Source organism: Falco naumanni, chromosome 4 (assembly GCF_017639655.2).
Source record: "Falco naumanni isolate bFalNau1 chromosome 4, bFalNau1.pat, whole genome shotgun sequence".
Classification (NCBI taxonomy): domain Eukaryota; kingdom Metazoa; phylum Chordata; class Aves; order Falconiformes; family Falconidae; genus Falco; species Falco naumanni.
The window spans coordinates 25,679,865-25,702,900 of record NC_054057.1 but is presented as its reverse complement, the minus strand read 5'-3'; the positions used below and the strand labels follow the sequence as shown (position 1 = coordinate 25,702,900).

Sequence of the window (23,036 nt, the reverse complement as noted above, 5' to 3'; positions counted from 1 at the left end):
AGCAACTACCAAACATTCCTCTCTGCAAAAGGGAAAGAGATTGTAATACACAGCTTCGATACTGGAATCCAAGCATTACCACCCACCAGATGCTCTTTTTGGCACACTCCAATTACTCCAAAACACACTTGGGAAGACTAAGACGTAAATGGGCCAATACGGACTAGTAAAGAGAGGTAAATTAGGAAAACTTGGTATTTTAGCATCACCCTCTGTACAGAGGGGCACAAAGCAAAAGCAGACAGGTCTAGAGCACATTTAGTAAGCAAGTCACTGTGTCTTATCTCAATAGGACTGAATAATTTGTCCACACTTTAGAAAACCTCCATTCTTACCCTCAGTGATGAATATAGTGAAATAGTTACATGAATATGTATACAGAAACGTATCAGAAGAGAGAGTGGCTCAAAACACTGCTCCCTCCAGTAATCATATCAACAAACAAGACCGAGAAATCTGTTTGGCCGAGGGATCTGGTTCTCTCTTTTTGGTAAGATCTTTTATCTTAAACACAGGAGTCAAATAACCAAGCTCAAGATAGTCACAAAAAATAAAGGATGTATTTTTCTCCAAAGATCAAAACCATAACTAACGTAAGACATTCATATTAGAAGTTCATTGTCCAGAAAAAAATTCTGCCATATAAAAAAAAGATACTGCAATTGCTTTACTGCTCAATGATTTCCTTGCTCAAACTGCTTAATTCTTCTCTCTTGAAGTTTTGTCAGTAACTTGCTTTTAACTACAACATAAAACAATTTTTCTTCACCACCCTCATCTTATCTAAAGCTCTTCTTTTGTTCTGGAGAGTTTTGTTGCATGCTCCTCTATAAATTTGCTCAAATGCTCTAAATCTCTGTCCCCGCCTTCAAATTTAATAGGGTTGTTCTTCTTGTCCCTTGGAGCAAAGTAGATAGTGGGGAATCCCTCCACTTTGTAGCGGTCACTCGTCACGTCATTGGCAGTAGCATCCATCTTGGCTATGATTAGATTTTTCTCATTCTTGTATTTTTTGCCTAGCTCTGTATACACTGGTTCTAGTTTCTTGCAGTGTCCACACCATGGGGCATAAAACTCTATGAGAACATCATTCTTTGGATCCATTACTATGGTATCAAAAGTTTTACCCACTACCACTTTCACAGGCCCCTTGTTATTTTTTGGCACGGGCTGGGACTTCACAATAGGCTTCAGTTTTCCTAGAAGGAAGTAAAACACACATCACCGTTAAAATACAGTAAGAGCAGTCCTTATGATCTCCCCCCTCCAAGAAAGGCCAGAAGTACATCCTCCCACCAGGGAAAAGCATTATGTTGGTAAATTAACTTACCTCCGCATGAAAGACTAGTTTGCTGGTGACCTTTTAGCACAATGACCTCATGAAATATAGGCAACAATTTGTTCCACAAACCCCTAGAACCTTTCTCCCTCTTTTTATAGCTGTCCAACCACAACGTATTACACAGTGATTTATTATTAGTCCCAAATGTGAGTGTTCAGCTCACTCTTCAAAGCTGCAAGAACATTTTAGGCCTGCCAAACACGCTCAGTTTTAGAATACAGCTAGATGCCACAGCACAGTCCAAGCAAACTTAATGAACTGAGATTGAAAATAAAAAGGCAAACAACATTCAAAAGCTTTAACCCACAGAACACTGCAAGGTTGCATGTAAGACTTTTTTCCAGCCATTGCCTCAGGAAAAGCTCTTGGAAGGGAAAAAACAAAGCAAACTGCTTAGACAACCCTATTTTAGAAACTGTACCTTTTTTGAATGCCAGCACAAATTGCCTGAGTACGTCAGAGTCAAACTCTTCTGGTTCCATGGCATATTTCTTGCCACCTTCATCCAGAATGGCAACATTGACATCCTCTCCACTCTCAAGCAGGCCCAAATCTTTTATTTCAGAAGAATAATCTTCCTCATCAGAAACAGCAAACACATACTCAGGGAAGTCTTTGGCCACTTCTAGGACTTTGCCTCTCCAGTACTGGGTAGCTGAAAAACAAGAACACAACGGGATTAGTAATTTCTAGTTAATTACTGCTTGCTTCCTTCCAAAGCAGAGCAATAGCAATCTTGGCAAACTTACCAACACGATAGTCAAAACTGAAGTCTACAGAATAATAAACAACCACTAGAGGACGCTTGGTGTATCTTTTAGCATCATTGGAAGGCTTGCGATGACCCACTAGAGGCAAAGCATGTTTTAGCACGTGCTCTTTAATCTCCAAGCCATCTGTAGTGTCCTGTGTAACAAAATCAGGGAAAAAGTTCAGACAAATGGATTTAAGTGGCATTTTTGTTACACAGTACTGAAAATTGATCTTGATGCATGCACAAATAAGAGGGGCATATTATAAACAATGCTGTCACCATAATCTTCACATCCTTGAGCATCAAAGAATTTACTATTCTACCCTTAAACTGAGTATTGTAATGGTCAATTATTATTTGAATATGTAACCTCTGGGTTAATTTCATAAAGCGTTCTTAAACAAAGCCATACAGTTTCAGGGGACAAACAGGTTGCCTCAAATATCTAGTGGAGTACTTCCAACAGGAAGATGCCAACTCTTCATATGTACAAAGAAAGAACCTTCAATCCATGCACAAACTTCCTAGCTTCGGATCAGCTACTCACTTTAAGATCCAACACATGCATCTTGGGCTCGTGCTTTGACTGAAATTTTTCTGGCTGCATAACAACTAGTCTTCCTGAAGGTGCTTTCAATAGTTTTGCAATTTCACTGCTGAAGGTGTGATGGAACTTGTAATCTTCTCTTAAACCATTAGCTGAAAAATTAAGGTTAGGGAGAAGGCAAGTCATCAAGAAGCAAACCAACAGTTTCCAACTGAAATCTCGAGACTGCACTGCAAGGAAACTCTTCCCATTCCCAATGAGACACAGAACAACACATAGTCTTGTGGAACAGCTCTCATCCAGGGCTGAGAAGCACATTAAAATACATACAATTCAAGCAGCACTATTTGAATGCTGTTCAACCACCCATCTACTTGATAAGGTAGCCTATGTATTCAAAAACCTTTAACAGCTTGTCAAATGTGTGGTGAAACAGCTACTTGTTTATCAGTCTCCTACTGCTGGCTTCTCCCCAAATAACAGAAAGTAGAGCTGGAAAGAAACTCACAAGGTCATCTGGTCAATCTATTTGCTCTGGGGCAGCCTGGGAAACAGTTCTGTATCTTGCCATAGTGGAACAACCAAATCAGCTCCTGATTCAACTATAAAGAACAGCAGTCCCAGAAGCAGGCAGAGCCAAGGGAGAAGAACTGCCCACACTGCTCTCAAGGCTCTAGCAGAAACCAAGAGCTGCTGTGAGTGGTTTGATCATGTGAGACACGGGCTGAGCACTTAACTGTTATACCTCTTCCGTGTGGTAGTAAAAATCATTAACAGGATGGTCAATGCACAATGTCAAAACAGTTTTTAAGAACAAATGTTGCCAGGAATGGTCTAACTACATTGATACAGAGGTGGATGATGATTCTTTTTCCAGTCCCCCCCGTCCCCCCCCCAACCAAGTTTGGCAAAGCTGAGACTCTGGAACTGTCATACAAAACAAGCAGTGGCAGACAAAGCCACCAAGGCTTTAAGCCAAGAAGTTGTGATTTATTCCTCAGCCAGGAGTTTTCCTTCCTCTTTAATCTACATGTTTTTAGGGACATGATACCAACAGGTATCTCCTGTAACTGGCTGATACTTTAATTATAGCCTCAAAATCTAGTGTGAGGTTTTTTTCTTGAGTACAAGTGGAAGAACACCCTTCAGTCTTATTCCTCTCCAGCTTCCCCCCTGAACAAAGAGCAGAAACAAAGGATCTCACCATGCCCAAAGTCCTGGGCAGGATCTCAACAAAACATTAATTTCATTAATGATTTTAAAACATTCTTTACCTGCTTCCTGATAGAGCTGATAGGCTTTGTCATTCTCTCCACTAAAGACACCAATGATAATGACATCATCCCCATCCCTCAGAAATTCCTGTACTTGCTTGGTAGCCTGAATCTGTTTGGATGGAGGACCAGCCTGTTCAATCATGTAGTCGACAATACCTGTGAGAGACAAACCCAGCCCCAAAAAGTTGCTCAGAACATTTACTGAATTGAAAGGTTCAGGCATTCCCTCTACAACACTGCTTAATACCACATTTCCCATGAGCATCTTTCTTTCTGTGCAGCCCTCCTGCAGTAACTTAAAGACCAAGTCAGCAAGAACTCAGTCCAAGCTTTTAAAGCTACAGTTCTGGATACTTTCTTTCAGGTTGATTTCAGAAGAGGTGGCCAAGCACTAGTTCCATGGATATCAGCTGATTTTTCAAGAAACCCTCAAGGAAATTCCAGACCCTTCACTGTCTCCTGACCCTATGAGCCGAAGTTCTACTTGGACTTGGAAGTCTCAAGTCTTCCCTCTTATTGATATGTAATATTGAGCACTTTACCAGCCCTTAGAGCACATTCCAAAGCAATTAAATGCCGCCCATTTAGTTGTACTGCCACTGCTTCACTATGTGTATTTAGCTTATATTAAAAGGAGCTTATAGTACCACCAGAAGACATTACAAAGATTAGAGACAAATTTAATGCTGCCCTACATAGGCAGGAGAGCAGGCTTTCAGGTTTTCCCAACTAACATTGCTAGGATATTAATGAGTCTGCAAGTCCTATAGGTACATATGTGATCAAACCCTCAGGAAATAAGAAAAACACAGAAGTTGCAGTACCGTATTTTTCCCGTGGACCACTGTAGTCATAAGGTTTGCCTTTGCGGAATATTTTCAGAGTTGGGTAGCCAGTAACATCAAACTTCTTTGCAAGCTCAGTTTCAGCAGTGGCATCGACTTTAGCTAGGGGAATAGGAGGTGTGCGCTTGCTGAGCTCCTGGGCAGCCTTCTCATATTCTGGAGCAAGCCTTTTGCAGTGTCCACACCTAGGGAAGGAGAGGGGAGGGCAGTTTTTACAAGCCATAAGTCCTGCTAGGTACCTTCCACCTCTGAAGTAGAAGGTTAAACCTTCCAGAATGGAGAAAGTAAAAATGAGGTTATTCACTAGAGGAGAAGTCTTCAGTCTAGAAGACTTGTCTCTCCAACCTGATGCTAGCCTCTATGGCTGGCCCCACATTACTATCAGTAGTTTGAATTTCAGAGGCCATTTTTAAACTAAGGACCAAATCCCTTTGGTTTTCAGATCTCTCAACATGTTCCTAAATTAGTAGATAAATAAGGAATCTTCAATGAAATTTTGGAGACCACCCCTTGTTGAGACACAGATCCAGCCTAGTCTTCAATGCAATCCTAGACCCAGATTAGAACCAAAGGACACCAGAGCTATACACACCTACCAAGGCAAGCCTCTTTAAAAGAGGCATAACAACATAAAACAGGTTCACCAAGCATGTTCAGGCCAGCTGTGCTGAGGAAGTACAGGGGACTGTCTTCTTGCTTACCATGGAGCATAGAACTCCACCAGGATTATGTCAGCACCATTCACAATGTCATCAAAATTATCCTGGGTCAATACCAGTGTAGCTTCTGGTGGAGGGGTCCAATTGGGGTCAGATACCTCCTTGACTTTGGCCACAATTGCTGAAAGACAGTTCAACAGCCCAATCAGCAAGTCTGCATTATCATACCAGTAGCATATCAAATGCAAGAGTCTGTATCAAGAATTTAAAAAAATCAAGTGTGACAAGCATGGTCTTGGACCAAAGCTTACATGTTGAGCTTACACAAGAACACTGTCTTAATCAAGCTCCTTTACACTTTACTTCATCATTGGTATTGCCAAGGTCTCCTTTCCACTCCACACAGCATCCTACTTATGCAGAGCACAGATCTGTACTTTGCAGCACCACAGCACATGAATTCCATTTCAACAGACAGATGAGGTAGTTTTCCCCTCAGCTCTGACCGAAGTTGGACATATTCATTAAGCAAAAAACAAGTGGGTTTATAAACAGTCAGTATATAGAACAGATGTTTCTTATTAGCTGATCCTTCAGCAAACATGAGACCACCTCCTCTTCAAGTCATATTTCTAGAAACCTTCCATCAGTAACAGCACTACCCACTACCTACAAGATTCTCTTCTAGCACACAGCCAATTGAGAATTTCAGTCCTCAGTGTTATTCTGCTTAAGATAAAGTAATTCAGATCAAAGTCCTTCAAAACAGTCACACAAAGAAGCAAGACCATATACCTCTTTGGTGGTTTGTGGGTGGGTTTTTTTTGTTTTTTGTTTTTTTTTTTACAGAGAATTGCAAAGGACTGGTGCTTACCATCTTCTGTCCGAGAACCATCATAGTCAACAGGTTGGCCTTTTTTCAGGATTTTGATGGTCGGGTAGCCACTGACATCAAAACGACTTGCTAGTGAGGTGGCTGCAGTAGCATCTACTTTGGCAACTGGAATAGGAGGGTCATTGTCCTTCAGAGTTTTGGCTATCTTTTCATATTCAGGAGCAAACTGCTTGCAATGCCCACACCTGTCAGAGGAAGACAAAAGTAGATACATAAACGAAAAACAGATCCACAGGAATGTTTTGCTGCTCTGCATTTCCAGGATGTCTTCTGGCAGATGTTCACAAAATCAATATAAAAATGTTTGTCTTGCTATGTTTTCAGATCATGGATAGAGAGTAACTGTAGTTAATGTGCTGTTTGTTCAAAACCCAGCTGTGGTAGTCTGCCCCTGGCTGAACACCAGGTGCCCAGCAAAACCACTCTGTCACTCCCTGCCGAGGCAGGGGAAGGGGAACACCATGGCAGGCTCATGGGTTGAGGGAAGGGCAGGGGGTGGCTCAGCAATTACTGTCAGGGGCAAAACAGACTCAACTAGGGGAAATTAGTGTAATTTATCACCATTCAAATCAGAATAAACACCTTCTCGCCGCCCCGCTCTTCTTCCCAGGCTCAATATAATTCCCGATTCCTCTACCTCCTCCCACCAAGGGGGCACAAGGGGACAGGGAACGGGGGTTACGGTCAGTTCATCACATGTTGTTTCTGCCATCCCTTCCTCCTCACACTCTGCCCCTGCTCCAGCATAGGGTCCCTCCAATGGGAGACAGTCCTCTGAACTTCCCCAACATGAGTCCTTCCCACGGGCTGCAGTTCTTCACACACTGCTCGAGTCCCTTCCATGGGGTGCAGTCCTTCAGGAACAGACTGCTCCAGCGTGGGTCTGCCAGAGGGTCACAAGTCCTGCCAGCAAACCTGCTTCAGCGCTGGCTTCCCATGGGCCACAGACTCCTTTGGGCACCCACTGCCACAGGCTGCAAGTAAGTACCTGCTCCACCATTAACCTCCAGTGGCTGATGGGGACAGCCTGCCTCATGGTGGGCTGCTGTGGGATCCCTGCTCCAGCACCTGGAACACCTCCTCCCCCTTCTTCACTGAAATTGGTGTCTGCAGGGCTTTTGCTCTCATGTAGTCTCACTCCTCTCTCCTGCTGGCAGATTTTTATTTTTCCCTCCTCCTTAATATCACAGAGGCACTACCACTGTTGTCAACTAGCTTGGCTTTGGCCAGAAGCAGATCCATCTTGGAGCCACCCACCCTGGTAGCCTCCCTGCTACCAAAACTTTGCCATGCAAAACCACCACACCTACTTTTGGTTTGTAATTTTTTCATTTGACAGACATTTCCATATATGTTTTATAAAGCCATTGTAAAATGTAATTAACAGCTGCTTTTACAACAAAGTCTCAAACCTTGTACCGTGCTTCTTCCTCCCTGACCCTCCAAATAAAATCTCAGACTTCAACTTCTCCCTACTCTAGGTTCATCTTCTCTACCTAGCACCCTAAATTGAACTAAAGAGAAAAATGAACCTGTATTTAAGTTGCCTAATGAAATATCACACCCACCAGGGCAGAACACCACCTGCTCTCTCTTTGGCCACAGCAAACCTCTTTGGGAAGAACACAGGCTCTAGCTGCAAAAGCTGCCACAACAGAGGACACCAGCATAAAACACAGCTGAATATAGCGTGGCAAGGACATGGACCAAGTCCAGAGGAGCCCACAACGATGACCAGAGGGCTGGAGCACCTCTCCTGGGAACACAGGCTGAGTTGGGGTTGTTCAGCCTAGGGAAGAGAAGACTCCAGGGAGACCTTATAGCAGCCTGCCAGTACCTAAAGGGGCTGACAAGAAACCTGGAGAGGGGCTTTTTACAAGGGAGTGTAGTGAGAGGACAAGGGGGAATGGCTTTAAACTGGAAAATGGTGGATTTAGATCAGGTATTAGGAAGAAATGAGGGTGGCGAGGCGCTGGCACAGGCTGCCCAGAGCAGCTGTGGGTGCCCCATCCCTGGCAGTGCCCAAGGCCAGGCTGGACGGGGCTGGGAGCAGCCTGGGCTGGTGGGAGGTGTCCCTGCCCGGGGCAGGGGGGATTTGAACTAGGTGATCTTGAAGGTCCCTTCCAACCCAAACCACTCTATGACAATTCTATGAAGCTGAAGACGAAACCAGAAAAAAAAAAAAAAAAGAGAGGGAAAGTAGCATGTAGCAGATAGTCTGTGCTCCTTAGCCTCTCAACTGGCAGGAAGGGGAGTAGGAAAGAAAAAAAAAAAAAAAAAAAAAAAAAAAAAAAGAGGTGTTTAGTCTGTGATGACCACGCATCCTTCTGTTCAAATAAATCCAGCTTCTTGTTCAGTTTTCACACAGGCAACCTACAGCTGCAGAAATAGTATCTACAGCCAAGCAGGGATGGGATTCTTTGTAAAAGAGTGGTAACTAGTTAAAATGCAACTCCACCTCAAGCAAGATCATATTCCCCCTTCTATTTAAAGACTAAAAGAGGAGAAACAAGTCAGCTTTATATCACTAAGCCACAAAGCAAAAAGGTTTTGGCTGCAACACTAACTCATCAACTTGACTGCAAATGTATCCTGCTCTTGTTTTCCCCCAATAACCATCCCTATTACTTTCGTCCATAAGAACGCAAGAGAAGATACATTCTGGCCTAGATCCTTTGTCTGTTATATGCAGGTAAATCCATTGTAGTTCCCCTAAATGCACCAGTGCTACTGTGTACACTGATATGCCAGCAGAATTATCATAATTGGTTAGATGTACAAGGCACTGTTTAAACTGTTAATACTAATGAGCTATATCCCTACTCACACCACACCTTTCCAGCAAGGGCAGAGATTTGAACTTGGACAAGGGAGACCTTCTCGCAGTTCCCCTACTAGGGAAGTTTCGTCGATCTAGATGAGCAAACACGCAAGTTATCAGTGGGCCAGCACAAGGACACAATAGCAGGCTGCCAGATCACACTGCATTACTTTTCTGGAGCTCACTGGGACCATTTCCCTTCCCCGAGAGGCACAGAGCAGGGACTGAACCTGGGCTGTGCTTCTCTTGGCATGGGATCCCTCAGCATTACCCACATCTGTGGAGAAAGAGCTCGCTGTTGTCTGTCTGTACAGGGGCAGGGAAATGGGTACCTCCACACCACCAGAACTGTCTCCTACCTTGGACTCTGCGGAGTCCAGTGCTTCTCCTGCATGCCAGCTACTCCTAACCCAAGCTCACTTTTTAGGAGCATGTCCTGTCAGAGAAGCCCCTGACATCCTGCACCTAAGGAGGTACCACAGGCTGCAAACCCACCATGGTGCATAGAACTCCAGCAGCACAGTGTCCTTGTCTGCAGTAAAGGTGTCAAAGTTTGCATCATTCAAGACTAATACACCATTTTCTTCTTTAACTACAGAATCATCATCATCATCATCTTCATCTTCATCATCATCATCACCGCCATCATCAGCTTCTTCTGTAACAGATTCTGGAAAAGTGAAAATGCAATAGGGATTAGACTGTGTCAAGTTTAACATTAAAATAACACTAGCAGGTTAAAGATTTAGTAAGTATATTCTGTGGTTAAAAAAGTATCAACACAATTTAGTTCCTGCTCCATATAAAATGACAGCTACTTCAGTTTGCAAAGAGCTTGGACTCAGATGCTTGACCATTTAATTTTTGTCCACTCTACACCAGCTAACAGCATAAGTATTTCAGTGAAGTGTCAAAATGTATTTTGCGCTTCAGGGCAAACTAGTAAAATGGACACAACAAGAATTAATACACACAGACCTATGTCATGGTCGTTACCAAAATACATTGGGTATCTTGTTGAAATGTTAGAAGCGAGACATGTGTTGTCGGGCAAGAGGGGCACACGGATGATACCTGAATTCAAAAAGAAGCCTTCCGTCATGCAGCAAAACAGCTGTCCTTCAAGTGCAGCAACTTGTGGTTGGAAAAATATCAGGTGTCTCATACCAAATAAGTAGATGTTATCTGTCCCCAGTGCTTCCCTTGTACCCTTACTCATTACAGTTGTAACACCACAACTGATATGCTATGCTCTGCCTGTTTGAAGGTCTAATCAAACAAACTCACTCAAATGCCATCATTTCACTACTACCAAGATGGTTTAGAGGCAGTGCTTCAAAATTATGCTTCTGTTCCTGACTGCTCAATCCCACCCCTACCACCTCAATATATCTTGCATTCAGTTACAGCAACATTTCAGGCCTGCAATTCATTGGATAGGCTTTCCACTCACAGAAGCATCACTGCTCTGGATCAGCAGGAGGCTGCACAGTGAGTGTAAAAGCAAACAAGTGACTGTCACAGGAGTCCTGTGAAAATCCATTCCTGTGCACCTGGTGGATACCAAGTACTCTCCTAAAAATTAATGGAGTGAGAACTTCTTTCAAAGAATTTTTTCGGGAAGCCTTCTATTTAAGGAGGCCCAATCCACTGGTCCAGAACAGGCCATTCAAGGAGAAAGGACATTTGCTAAATTACTGAAGCAAAGTTCGCACATGAAATCTGAAGCCAAGATATTTCAACTGGTTCAGTCTTTGTTGGTTTGGAATTTGAGATGGGTTCTTTAATATTTGATCTCTCACATGTTCCTTTAAACTTTCATTTTTTTAAACTGTTGTCATTGGAGGCAAGCAGACCTTCCTGAATGACTTTAAAGGAATGTTAAGCCACAGAGCAAGTAATGAGAATACCTCATCCCAAATGAAAACTGTGAAGCTAAGGCTCTTTCAACCACTGAGTCCCAGGATTAGGGAAAAGAAAAATAAGAAAATTAAGGTTTGTTGTTCAATTGTGACTAAGCTGATCGGAGTTGCTGCAGTAGGACAGTAAATCACATACACGTAAGTTATTTATTCAGGACAAGAATTCTGAAACTACTCTGATATCACCTAGAATGTGAAAGTTGATAATGATAAATATATAATATACAGGTATGAAAAAACCAAACCCTGCTATTTTAAGACCAAAGGCAGCCACAGGAATAAGCTCACCATAGACAAAACTATGTTGTTAAATTGCAATACCTATTTTTCTGTTAGAAGAAGGTATTAAAAAACATAAGTTTATATGCTCTCAGAAAACAATATGTGCTCCTGGAGAAAATGTATTTATCTTAATTAGAACACAACTATACACACCACCAAAATATTAAAGCTTCTGATGAGGGGAAGAGACCACAGGAGGTCATTTATCACACAACAGTAGTCACCTGGATTAAGTTTCTTCCAAGAACTACTACCATTTCTTCTGATCTACGAAGCAGCTAAAAGCACTGTTTGCAAGTGGACAATGCCTCTTGTGTTGCTACCTCTGAGCACTTGCAGTGAAAGGGCTGAACTGTCAGAACACCCTTGAAGTGAATCTACAGCAGTCACGTACCTACAGGAATGAATGTCCTGGTGAAAAAGCCTAGTTTTCAGGGGGTTTCAGCAGTCAAAACTTCTGCTTACAGAAGTAACTATAAAGCTGTACCCAGCAGTTTTGAGGGCTATGTTTCACCACAAAGTGTTCATGGTTGGTCTGTGCCTGAATTCCCCGCAAGTTGTGCAATGCCTATTGCTTTTCCAAGCAAATCACTTCAGACTTGATTTTTCCTGACACAAAGGAATTTGAACAAAACTAGCCAGCCAACTCTGCTCACGCATCTCTGAAACTCACTACCAGGTTGTAGCTCTCATTCAGGCTTACTATTGCTAACTACCCACCCCCAACAGACAAAAGACCACTGCAGCTACTGTGGCACAGGCTCACGGTTTAAGAAGCCGAGAACAAAGCACCACCTCCAAAACCAGCCTGCATAGATAGAAAATGTTACCACTAGATCTAACGTCCATCACCAAAATATTTTTTTATCTTTCCCTGTAAGTGTCTGTATAGCCTGCCAACATAAGACTTCCTTGACAGTGACACATTGTCATGGATATTATACACACCCACTTCCTCCTCCTTGGAGGTGGAGGCAGGACAATAGCATGGAACAGCAGGACTCCAGCTTTTGCCAACTGGCTTAAGGAGGGCATGCATTTCCAAACAAAAAAGGTAACCACACCTATAGATTGGCCCTTAACAGTACAAACTCGCCCTCTGCAGTCTCCAGCTTCACCAGTACCTAAGGTTATCCTAGCTACGTCTAACATCCCCTTTAGTGTTGGGACTGAAAGGCCTGCTTCAAGGACCTGACCAAGTACGGGAGAAGGAATCCGCACTTTTTTCTAACGAAAGAGCAACAAACTTTCCTCTGCGTTACTGAGTTACAGTTTGAAAATAACAGATACAGAATGAGCTTAACTGTAACACCTGAAAAGGCAGAAGTAGCTAATAAATATTTGCATAACACAGCTCATGAAAATAAAATAGCTGCACCCAAACTGAAGCATCTTTGCTGCTGCAAGTGTATTTGCCACACTGCCCTAGTCAAATTTCTTTTCCAAAGCCACACAGTGCAAGAAAAATCCAGACAAAACCAGGCTTCATCCCCTGAACAATCAATTTACATAAGGTTACTTCTTTGTTACTAAGTAAATTTATTACAGGTTTGCATTTCAAGGACAAAAATGGAAATGCCTAACTACATGTATTTTTAAAGCAAAGGCTTGGTAAAGCCTGGTTCACGATTTATATACAAATTTGAGATAAACAGACATAGGAAAACGATTCAAGTTGTGCAAAGGATTAGTGTTCAACTCGCACACAGGAGGAAATACTTCCATCACTATGCATCTTTGATACCAAGAACTCACACGATGAGAAACACTGCACACATGGGAAATATTGATGAGAGCCTGGCTGTGAGAAACTGAGCTACTGCTGTCTGCCAAAGGACCCAGGCTGCACTGTTACACCACAGGTGTTACTTCATCATCTGATGGTAGCGGGGGAAATAAGTACCTGGCTTCATCACAGACTACAAAGTGATAGTAATCAAATGTTCTAAACAAAAGCAGAGAAAGAGACATAATGCAAAATCTTCCCATGAAGCTATTTCTTTTTAATTCTAAGGTGAAATATATGTATCTCCTTATTGCAGATACTATATCCTATTAAAAAAATAAATCTCTTAATCCTTATCCTACACATTATGCAGTTGGTGACACAGATAAGGTACCTTGACATAAATGCATTTCTTCAAGTTCCAGTGCCTGTTCACTAAGCAAGAATTTGCAGGACAGGAGTTCAGGAGGTCATCCATAATCCAGCCTCCTTGAACGCCCTCCAATACTTAACATACAGCAGCGTTAACGTAGGAAATATGAAAGGTGTAGGATTTCTCAAAATCCACGTGAAAGACGCTTAAAACAAAAAACCCAGCACTTTCAAAGGCCTGCCTCCTACGTACAGTTGCTAAACTTAAGTCCGAGCAGCTTTGTCTCAGCTAATTTTGGAAAGGAGAAGACCCGCATCAGTGAAATTCAAAGACAATGGGAAGAACCACCAAGAAACTAGCAACAGGCGGCTTTCCTTCTGGGTAGAAGCCCAGGCACTCGGTTTGAGACACACAGGGTGCGCAGATTCCCTGAGCTAGGGGGGTCAGGAAAAGAGGGCTCCGTCGAATAACGAAATGGCAAATTCACCGGCAATTTCAAAGCCAGCACTCGCCAACATGGCTAATGGCCAGCTTTCAGCCCCGAGGAGGCGAGGCGAAGGCGCCGCGCAGCCAAGCGGCGGCTAGCGCGTTACGAGGAGCAAGCAGCTCTCCGAGCCACCGGCGCCAGCACAGGAGGGGGGGAGCGCCTCGCCTCGCCCCGCCGACTCGGCCCAGAGACCCGCGGGAACGGCCCGCCAGCCCTCATCCGCAGGCAGCCCCCGCTCCCCCGCTCTCACCTCCGTCACCCTCTTCCTCCTCGCCGGCCGCTGCACCCCTCGCCAGTAGGGCGACCTGGGCAAGGCCCAGCAGCAGCATAAGCACCCACAGCCCGCTCGGCCTCATCCCGCCGCTCCTCAGCGCAGCGCAACACCGCACGGCACCGCACTGCACAGCTCCGCTCCGGCCCTGCCCGGCCCGCCGCGCCCCTCACAGCACGCCGCGCCCGCCCATTGGCTGCCTCCCCGCGACGCGGGCGGCACGGCCGCCAATCGCCTGGCGCGTCCCTCCGAAGCGGCGCCGCGGTGAGCGGCCGAAGCCAGGGGCAAGCGCCCGCCTCCCTCCGTAACATCGGGCGCCGGCTCTGAGGTGCCTCACGCCCATTGGCTGGCGGCGGGCCGCCAACCGCCGGCCGCCACGCACCTCAGGCGCAGCCGCCCTGGCAGCGGGGCGGGGGAGTGGGGGAGGCGGGGCTGCCGCCCCCGCCCCAAGGGCGAGCAGCCACATCGCCCTTCGGGATTGGCGGCGGCGGACGCTGGGGGCGGGCGGAGGGCGGGGAGAGGGGGAGGGGTGGGGCCAGCGGGCGACTGCAGCCAGTGAGGACGCGCCGCGTATGGAGGGCGGGGCGGGGGCTGCCGGGTCGGCGGGAGGGGCTCTCCTCGTCAGGAGTCCGGCGGGGGTGGTCGCGTTCTAGTTCATGGGGCGCAGGCCCCTAAGTTTGTAACATCTAAGTAACTGGGGTGGGTTTGTTACCGATAAATCGTAACCAGGAAAAATCTCCAAAGCAAATGACAGTACAGAAAGACGACATTGATTTATTGCAGCGCTGGGTGCGTGGGGGATCTCTCCTGGTAACATGCACACCAACGTACTTGGGGGTACGTGTTACACATAGTAGAGTACTTGCATATTCATAGTACATGATATATTCATTCAGGCGCAAGATTGCTTACAAGTTTCTCGCTTCTAGTGCAAATCAGTGATAGCGACCCCTTATCAGCTTGTCTCCTCTTGCAGCCAGAACTTCTTCACTTGCAGACTGCTTTCTGCATAACTGAAGGCGGTGGTCTTACCGCTGTTCCTGCCCGGGGCTGGCTGCCTCGGTGAAGTCCTCTCAGCCATCAGTTTTGGTGACTTGCGACGGTGCGTACGTGAGCATTACCGGCTTGAGAGGGTGGGCCAGCCCGACCCAAACCCTGTGCACATTCTTGTTTAATTAGATCAGAGTTTGGTAATTGGGGAGTTGAGGCAACCTTTTGCCCCTGGCTGAAGCCCAGGCGCCTGGCAGCGCCTCCGTCACTGTCCCCCCCTCCGCCGGGCAGGGGAGGGGGAACCCCACGGGACGCTCATGAGTCGGGGGGAAGGCAGGGGGGTGGTTCAGCAATTGCCGTCACGCGCAAACCAGACTCGACTTGGGGAAATTACTGTGATTTATCGCGATTCAAATCAGAAAAAAACACCCTCCCCCCGCCCCTCCCTTCTTCCCGGGCTCCACCAATTCCTGGTTTCTCTCTCTCCCCCGAGCGGGCGAGGGCCGGGGCATGGGGGTTACGGCCGGTCCGTCCCGCGGGGCTTCTGCCGCCCCTTCCCCTTCACACCCTGCCCGGCCCCAGCGTGGGGCCCCGCGGGTGCGGCCCCCCGGGCACAGCCGGGCCCAGTGTGGGGTCCCCGGCCCGGCCCGGCCCGGCCCCTCTCCCCGCGGGGCCCCGGCCCTGCCGACAGCTGCCCCAGCGCGGGCTGCCCGCGGGTCACGGACCCTGGGGCACCCCCTGCCCCCGGTGCGGGGGGGGAGCTGCCCGGCCGGGGGCTCCCTGGGCTGGGGGGAGACTCTGCTGCGGCGCCGGGACCCCCCCGGCCCCCTGCGGCCCAGCCCCGGGGGGCTGCAGGGCTGCGCCTCTCGCAGCTCCTCACTCCTCTCTCCAGCTGCAGTTGTGCAGGTTTGGGGGGGGGTTATCCCCTTAAATCCGCTGCCCCCGCAGCTGGTGGGCTCGGCCCTGGGTCCCCCCCAGGGCCGGCGGGCACGGGCTCCATCGGGCACGGGGGCAGCTTCCAGCAGCTTCTCACAGCAGCCACCCCCGTAGCCGACCCCCGCCCCCCCCCCCCCCCCCGGCAAACCCAACACGGTGACTTACCACCGTTTACCTGCAGTGTGTGGCAGTGCCGTAGAGCCTGGTGGCCCGTGTTTCACAGAAAATCACAGAAAATTTTAGTGTCCTAGAACCACAGAAAATACTGTGATTTTCTGCTTCAAAAGGCCTGGTGGGGCTGAGGACGGTGGGGTGCAACAAGTCGGACTGTAACACTGCCATCAGCAACGCAAGCGAAGGTGTTCCGGGCCTTGGGCAGAGGAATGGGGTGTGCAGCTGCCAGCCTCAATAGCTTATGCTTAACTTTTTGTGTTTCTGAAGAGCTGTGGTGAAATTGAGGTCGTTTTGCTGGTTTACCAGAGAGTGGGTATTTGCTGAGTCAGGTTTTTCCAAGTGTATTGGCTGCTTCCTCATCAACAAACCCACAGGCATAAGTGGGCCTTGGGATAGTTGATTCTTCACCTTTCCCCTTCCCGACATAGCCATGGCACTTCTTTTTTTCTTCCTTTTTTTCCCCCTAATAACTGTATTTCTCCCTTTTGCGTGCTGATTGGGACTGGAGAGAGAGATCAGCATAATTTCTAGCGATGACTGTTCAAATACTTGTATGGTGAACATCTAAGATCTAACAAGACAGTACTAAAAACTGGGCTTTTGGTGCTCGCATTGCCGGTTTGGCCACATACTTGGACAAAACACAGCTGTTTGTAGGTTTGTGAAACAATTAACAAAATTCATGACTCTTGAATAGTTTGTAAGCAAAGAAGCACTGTTGTTAAATTCAGCGCAGAGCAACCACACGGTAAGGTGGTAGCAGCAGCTTCTGATAAGCAAATACTTTCAAGACCTTGAAGTGCAAGCTTAACATAAGAAACCCACTATTTTAGGGGACTGAGAAGACATTGTACTGCTCTGAAAGACTGCTGATGTATCTGGGTTTCCATTCAGCATTTGTCTCTGGTCTGTAGCAAAGAGGTTGGAAAAAGGCATTAAAACGATGCCTTGTTCTACATTGTGAACTTATAGAATGGGAGGCTGTCTTCCTTCAGCTCAGTTGCCAAACAAGTTATTTTTAAAATACAGTGGCTGATACACTAGTAATTTTTCAATTTATCTGCCTGCTGCTGCAATCCAGTGAGACCTGATCTGAACCAAGTTAGAGCTGTCTTGATCCTGCCAGGATCTTGATCCTGATCCTGTCTGGTTTTGGTATCAGTATAAGAAAACCCAGAACTTGTTTTGAGGATAAGTTTGATTAACACATTCAGTAATTTGAAGATAACACATAATCAGATTGGACAATTAGTGTTCTGAATGCAAAAAATTAGTAGTAAGGAAGGCTTTTATTTGGAGTCTCTTCACTGTTTGGTTAACACAGCCTTCGATTTGAATACTATGTCGGTGTGTGAAACATTTACTGCCTTTGTCATTAGAATTTGTAAGAGAAATAGCAACTATTGTAATCCATTTTATTCTGCATTAGGTTGGAGATTATCCACCTGACAGTGACCTGTCAAAGTAGAGGAGTTCTGTCAGGCCCAGTACTTCATGACTGACATTGTCGAGGCCATTGGAAAACTGATTAAAAAAGCTTGCAGAAAAAACAGGTATGTAAAATGAGGAGGTGGTGTGAGTATTGCTTTCATCTGTTAGAATGTGAAATACAGGATTAAGTACTTTTGTGATGGCTAAGTTTTATGGTTGCTGTGTTTTATACCTATACAAGTTAACCAAATTGAAAATTGATATCAGGTGTTGATCTTGACTCAAAGGTGTCAAGCACCAACATCCAGCTAGACCAGGGGTCCTCAAACTTTTTAAACAGGGGGCCGGCATGTGGATGAAGTGGCAGGCAGTCATCTGCGGCTGCTTGGTTTCCCCCCCAATCCCTGGCAGGGTGTGTGTGTGTGTGGGGGGGTGTGTGGCGGGGGGGCAGGTGGGTTCTGTAAATACCGGGGGCCTGATTGAGGACCCTGGAGGGCCTTATCTGTCCCGTGGGCTGTAGTTTGAGGACCCCTGAGCTAGACAGTGGAAAGGCAGTGCAAATAGTACAAATACAGGGTTTCCTTTATATTTGTTTGAACTGCAGGAGGAAAGCCTGCAAGACAGTCCCTGTAATCCCTGTTCAGCCAAGGATAACCTGATCATCCGAGAGATTTGCTGAATTGTGGATTCATTGTGTGGGTAGTTCCAGTATCGGTAGCCCAGATCTTAGGCACATCCCACTAGCCAAACAGGGCAAAGGACCGTAGTCTGGCCTGTCATCAAACCAGCGGGGCTGTGCCTGCCTTCCTAGTTTGGAGTAACGGAAAATAGCATAGCGAGTAATAAATAGCACACCAAACAGAAGTGCAATTCATGATGGACCAGCTAGGGTGCAAGCTTGATGTGATTGTGAAATACACGGAGCACTGGGAAGAGCTGTGCAGCTTTTCCAAGAGATTCCTTCCTGCTCTCTAAAGGCTTCCTTACCTGTGGGGGTGACCATATGAAGCTGAAAATCCCCTGAACTAAGAATGAACCTCTGAACTGGTAAGAGCACTGTGCCTTTTGCCAGGTACTCATTCTTTACATGAGTTAGTAACAGGAAAACTCTCCTCTTTACCAGGAGGGTCTCTAGGTAGAAGGTAAGTAAAACTGAGCCTGGAACAGATAACTAAGTATAGGACCGTCTGTAGGTTAGATGCATGGAAAAGTGAATGGCACAGGTCCGTTGCAGCATGTGTGCTGTGAGAAACTGGCCATACTTACAAGTTACTTCTGGCTCAGACATACAAGAGAGCAAACAAGCACTGGAAATATGAGACCTCAAGAGCATTGATGGAGCAGTTCCTGGGTAAAAGGCATTTCTGTCTGCTAACATCTGCTATGCTGCAGAAAAATCCAGGTGCTGGCACACTGGTTATTTGAAAATGGATTATGTTTTGCACATGCTGTGTTTTGATACCCTTATAAGCTGTTAGCATCACAGTTGGCAGACTTGTATCCTCAGGAACAAGCAGATGATCATAATCCTTACATACGCTTTTCCTCAGGAACATTTGGTATGTGTCTTTCCTGTTGGTTTAAGTGGTCAATGGCTACCTTAAAGTCCTCACAGGTTGCACCTGTGTTTTCCAGCATCATTAAGTGATGGACTGTGAAAATAGCTCTTTGTAGCATACTGTGATTTTCTGCTTCAAAAGGTGTTCTAGAAGTTGACTAGTGTCATCTGTCCATCATTATGCAAATTCTATGGGGTACAGTTGTTGATTTTAGAAGAGGCAAATTCAGCCGTAAGTGTCAAAAAAGTAAAAGCCAGTGAAGTAATGAAAATTGCAAGGTATGCCAGACTAAGCTACATTAGTCTAATTTCTGCTATTAAATGATATCACAGTCTCAAAAGTAGATTTGAACCAGCTCAGTAACAATACTGAGCAATTATAATGGTCTCACGTGTGTGGTAGCTGCTTTAATTTATTGTAATCCTTAATATCACAGAGTGATGCTGACTGGTATTGTCTGAACAGAGGTGCAATAAATTAATTTACTATTTTTAAATATGAATGTTGTGTCTGTGTGCTATAGTAAGTTGCTGATTGTGCTTAAAGGATTTGAAATGCATTTTAATGGGATGTATGCAGCCACAGAGCCATGCCAGTGAACTAAGGTGTTGGACTGTGATGCACAGCATTGTCAGTAGGATTGTGTAACAGACCACTTTTTTTCTTTGATTTTTTTTGAGTAGAGTTCTGCACAGCATGAGCTGATGGTGCTTCTGATGCCACCCACTGGCAGTCTAAAACATGGATGAAATGCTGCTAATACACACTTAACTTTGCAGAATGTGCACAGTTCTGAATAGTTTTGGGGGAATGATCTCAAAATTTGTTTTCTAAGAAGAGACATTCAGTTGCAAAACCTCTCTTTTATGTGATCTGCCAGTTTTAAACTGGCACAGTATCACACAGGTGTTTTGAATGATTTTTCTGGTAGCTTTCCTGTGAACATCAGTATTGGTAGATAATATTCAGACCTCATTTCAGAAGCAAATGATACAAATACTGCTAAAATTAGCATACGAAAACTATCTAATTTCAGTTATACTGATGTCATTAAAAATTGGATCTAGGGCTTAAAAAACATTTGAAAATTTTAAATCACAGCTTTTAATAAGATTCTTGTAGCTGACCTCATCTAGTATGGATTGCAGTGTCAGACATATAGAATTATAGAACCATAGCGTGATTTGGGTTGGAACGGACTTTTTAAAAGATCATATAATTCACCCCCCTGCCATGGGCAGGGATGTCTTTCACTAGATCAGCTTGCTCAGAGCCTTCTCCAACCCAACTTTGAACACTTCTGGGGATGGGGCATCTGTAGTTTCTCTTGGCAACCTGGTTCAGTGTCTCAACACTCTCGCAGTAAAGAATGTCTTCCTTATGTCCAATCTAAATCTACCCTCTTCCAGTTTAAAACTGTAGCCCTTTGGCCTGTTACTACAGGCCTTGGAAGAAAGTCTCTCTCCATCGTTCATATAAGCCCCCTCCATATATTGCAAGGCTGCAATAAGGTCTCCTCAGAGCCTTCTCCAGGCTGAACAAACCCAGCTCTCTCTGTCTTCACAGGAGAGGTGTCCCATCCCTCTGACCATTTTCATGGCCTCCTCTGGACCCACTCTGACAGGTCCGTGTCTGTCTTCTGCTGGGGGCCCCAGAGCTGGATGCAGTGCTCCAGGTGGGGTCTCAGAGAGCAGAGTAGAGGGGCAAATTCACCTCCCTTGACCTGCTGGCCACGTTTCTTTTTTATGCAGCCAGTCGTCTTCTGGACTATAAGCACACATTGCTGGCTCATATCCACCTTTTCATCTACTAGCACCCCCAAGTCCTTCTCTGAAGGGCTGCTCTCAATCCCTTTATCCTGCAGCCTGTAGTGATGCTGGGGATTCCCCGGACTCAGGTGCAGGACCTTGGAGCTGGTCTTGTTCCTCCAGCCTGCCTTGGTTCCTCTGGGTGGCATCCCCTCCCTCAAGTGTATCAACTGTATTTGGACAACTGTTTTGTATTACATGTGTCAAGTGTGTTTGGACACTGCCTCTCAGAAGGGTTTGGCAACGTTTGTAGTAGTTAAACAAGTGCCCGGGGAAAGCGAATGTGATTACCTACTCCAGTAAACTGATAGTTGTTCGCTGACACAATGCTGGCCTGTGCCAGGTAGAGCAGCACTTCCAAGGACTTCTGGGCATTCTTCTGGAGCTGATGTGTTCCTGGGAGCTGTTTGCATGCAGCCAGCCTGCTTGGAGAATGAGGGATTTTATTAGCATAAAAGCAAGCACGTCATGTTGGTTGGCCTGAGTGCCTAGGAGTATCCCAGGCGTGTCTAATTTACTGGTATAGACTTGGCATTTCAGGGGTTTGTCAACTGGTGCCAAGAATAGCAGAGAATGTGTGAAAATATGTACTCACTGAGATATGTGGCCTAAATGCTGTCCCTCACATTATTTTTCTTCAGAGTTCTATATTGGACATATGGATCAGAAGGGATTGATTACTTCAGGTGTCTGTGAACTTACAAGGTTTCTAAATTTGGATGGCTATGAATCCAAACCAACTTTGTAAATGTAATTTATATCTAAACTGTAATTTATAACATATTTTTTTTTCCAGCTGAAACATATACATATAGATCACTTTCATGGATTTAATGGTAACGTCATATGGAATAAACATTGGAACCTTTCAACAAGGTCACATTCTAGTGCTTTCAACATGCAAAAGCAGTCTTACCAGTATTCAAGACTACAATGTGTTGACAGCTTGGATGTAACAGAATGGATATAATGGAACTTTCATGGTGACTACTGCTAGAATTTCTTACTTTTTCACAAATTGTTTTCCACCTTTTTGTACAGATGGCTAAATGTTTGCCCTGCCTCCCGTAAGGGACAGTTAAAGTTTGTGAAGTTCAGTGCATCACTGGCTCTAATGCTTTTTGGCATATGGGGATTTCACTAGAAAAAAAATTAGCAGATTTATCTGTGCATTAGATATATGCATATAGCACAATGGAGGTTTAGAAGAACAGTACTGTGAAGGTACAGAACTGTATAGTAGTTTCTTGATAATGGTTGACCTAACAAGATGAGGATAGTTGTTTTATGTTGGACAATTGAAAAAAATGGTAATTACCTTGCAGAGGTGGTTGTAACTTTTCCAAAGGTCAAAGGTGCCACAGTGTTTGGGCACATCTTTCCGTCTGAAGAAGCAAGGGAGGGTGAAATAATTTTATGTAAAAAGCAAAAAGATTCCTAGATGGTTTCACCTGGCCTGAGTGCAGCCTGGAAAGTTGAAACACTTCTTTGCAGCCAGAGAAAATTCTCTTGTTTCCACTGAGACCTGCCACAAACGACCCTGCCCAAACAGGGAGAAGAAAAGGCTTTGAGAGGCAAGTATGGAAGAGGCAAGTATGGAAGGATGCACCTTAAATAAGCAGCAGGCAGGATGAGGAGTGGTGTTCTCAGCAAAGGTGCTGGTGAGGGACCCATGTGGAGAAGTGGTTTTGCTAATGGTGCTGCGCAGTTGCTGGAAGCGCTGACTTCATTTTGGGATTGTGTTTAGGGCTAGTGATGCTGATGGAAATTCAGATTTCCCAGCATCGTCTGTTTACACCTCATCACCTGCATGGATTTGTCTCTAATCTTAATTTAGCTCTGACTCTGATCCATCTAGCCTATGATGAGATCCACTGATCCCACAGGAAAAGAAAGGAGATATAACATGGAATGAGCATCCCCTTGAAATCAGGGTC

General features: G+C 45.4%; 1 protein-coding gene across 1 annotated transcript; it reads right to left on the bottom strand.

Annotated features, from left to right (window-relative positions):
- Positions 1 to 538: 538 nt before the first annotated feature.
- PDIA4 (protein disulfide isomerase family A member 4) lies at positions 539 to 14,358 on the bottom strand. Its single transcript, XM_040590917.1, has 10 exons — positions 14,181 to 14,358; positions 9,636 to 9,810; positions 6,299 to 6,504; positions 5,467 to 5,605; positions 4,745 to 4,950; positions 3,918 to 4,076; positions 2,644 to 2,795; positions 2,092 to 2,248; positions 1,764 to 1,997; positions 539 to 1,199 (listed from the first exon to the last, which is right to left on the bottom strand). The coding sequence occupies exons 1-10, from the start codon at positions 14,284 to 14,286 to the stop codon at positions 784 to 786; spliced, it is 1,950 nt and encodes a 649-aa protein (XP_040446851.1). The 5' UTR covers positions 14,287 to 14,358; the 3' UTR covers positions 539 to 783.
- Between the last annotated feature and the right edge of the window lie 8,678 nt (positions 14,359 to 23,036).

Coding starts and splice junctions, on each gene's coding strand:
- PDIA4 (XM_040590917.1), bottom strand. CDS start 14,286: ATGAGGCCGAGCGGGCTGTGGGTGCTTATGCTGCTGCTGGGCCTTGCC. Junction 4,951..5,466: donor GTGGAGTTCTATGCTCCATG/GTAAGCAAGAAG, acceptor CTCCTTCCCTAG/GTGTGGACACTGCAAAAGGC. Junction 1,200..1,763: donor TGTGCTGGCATTCAAAAAAG/GTACAGTTTCTA, acceptor ACTTCCTTCTAG/GAAAACTGAAGCCTATTGTG.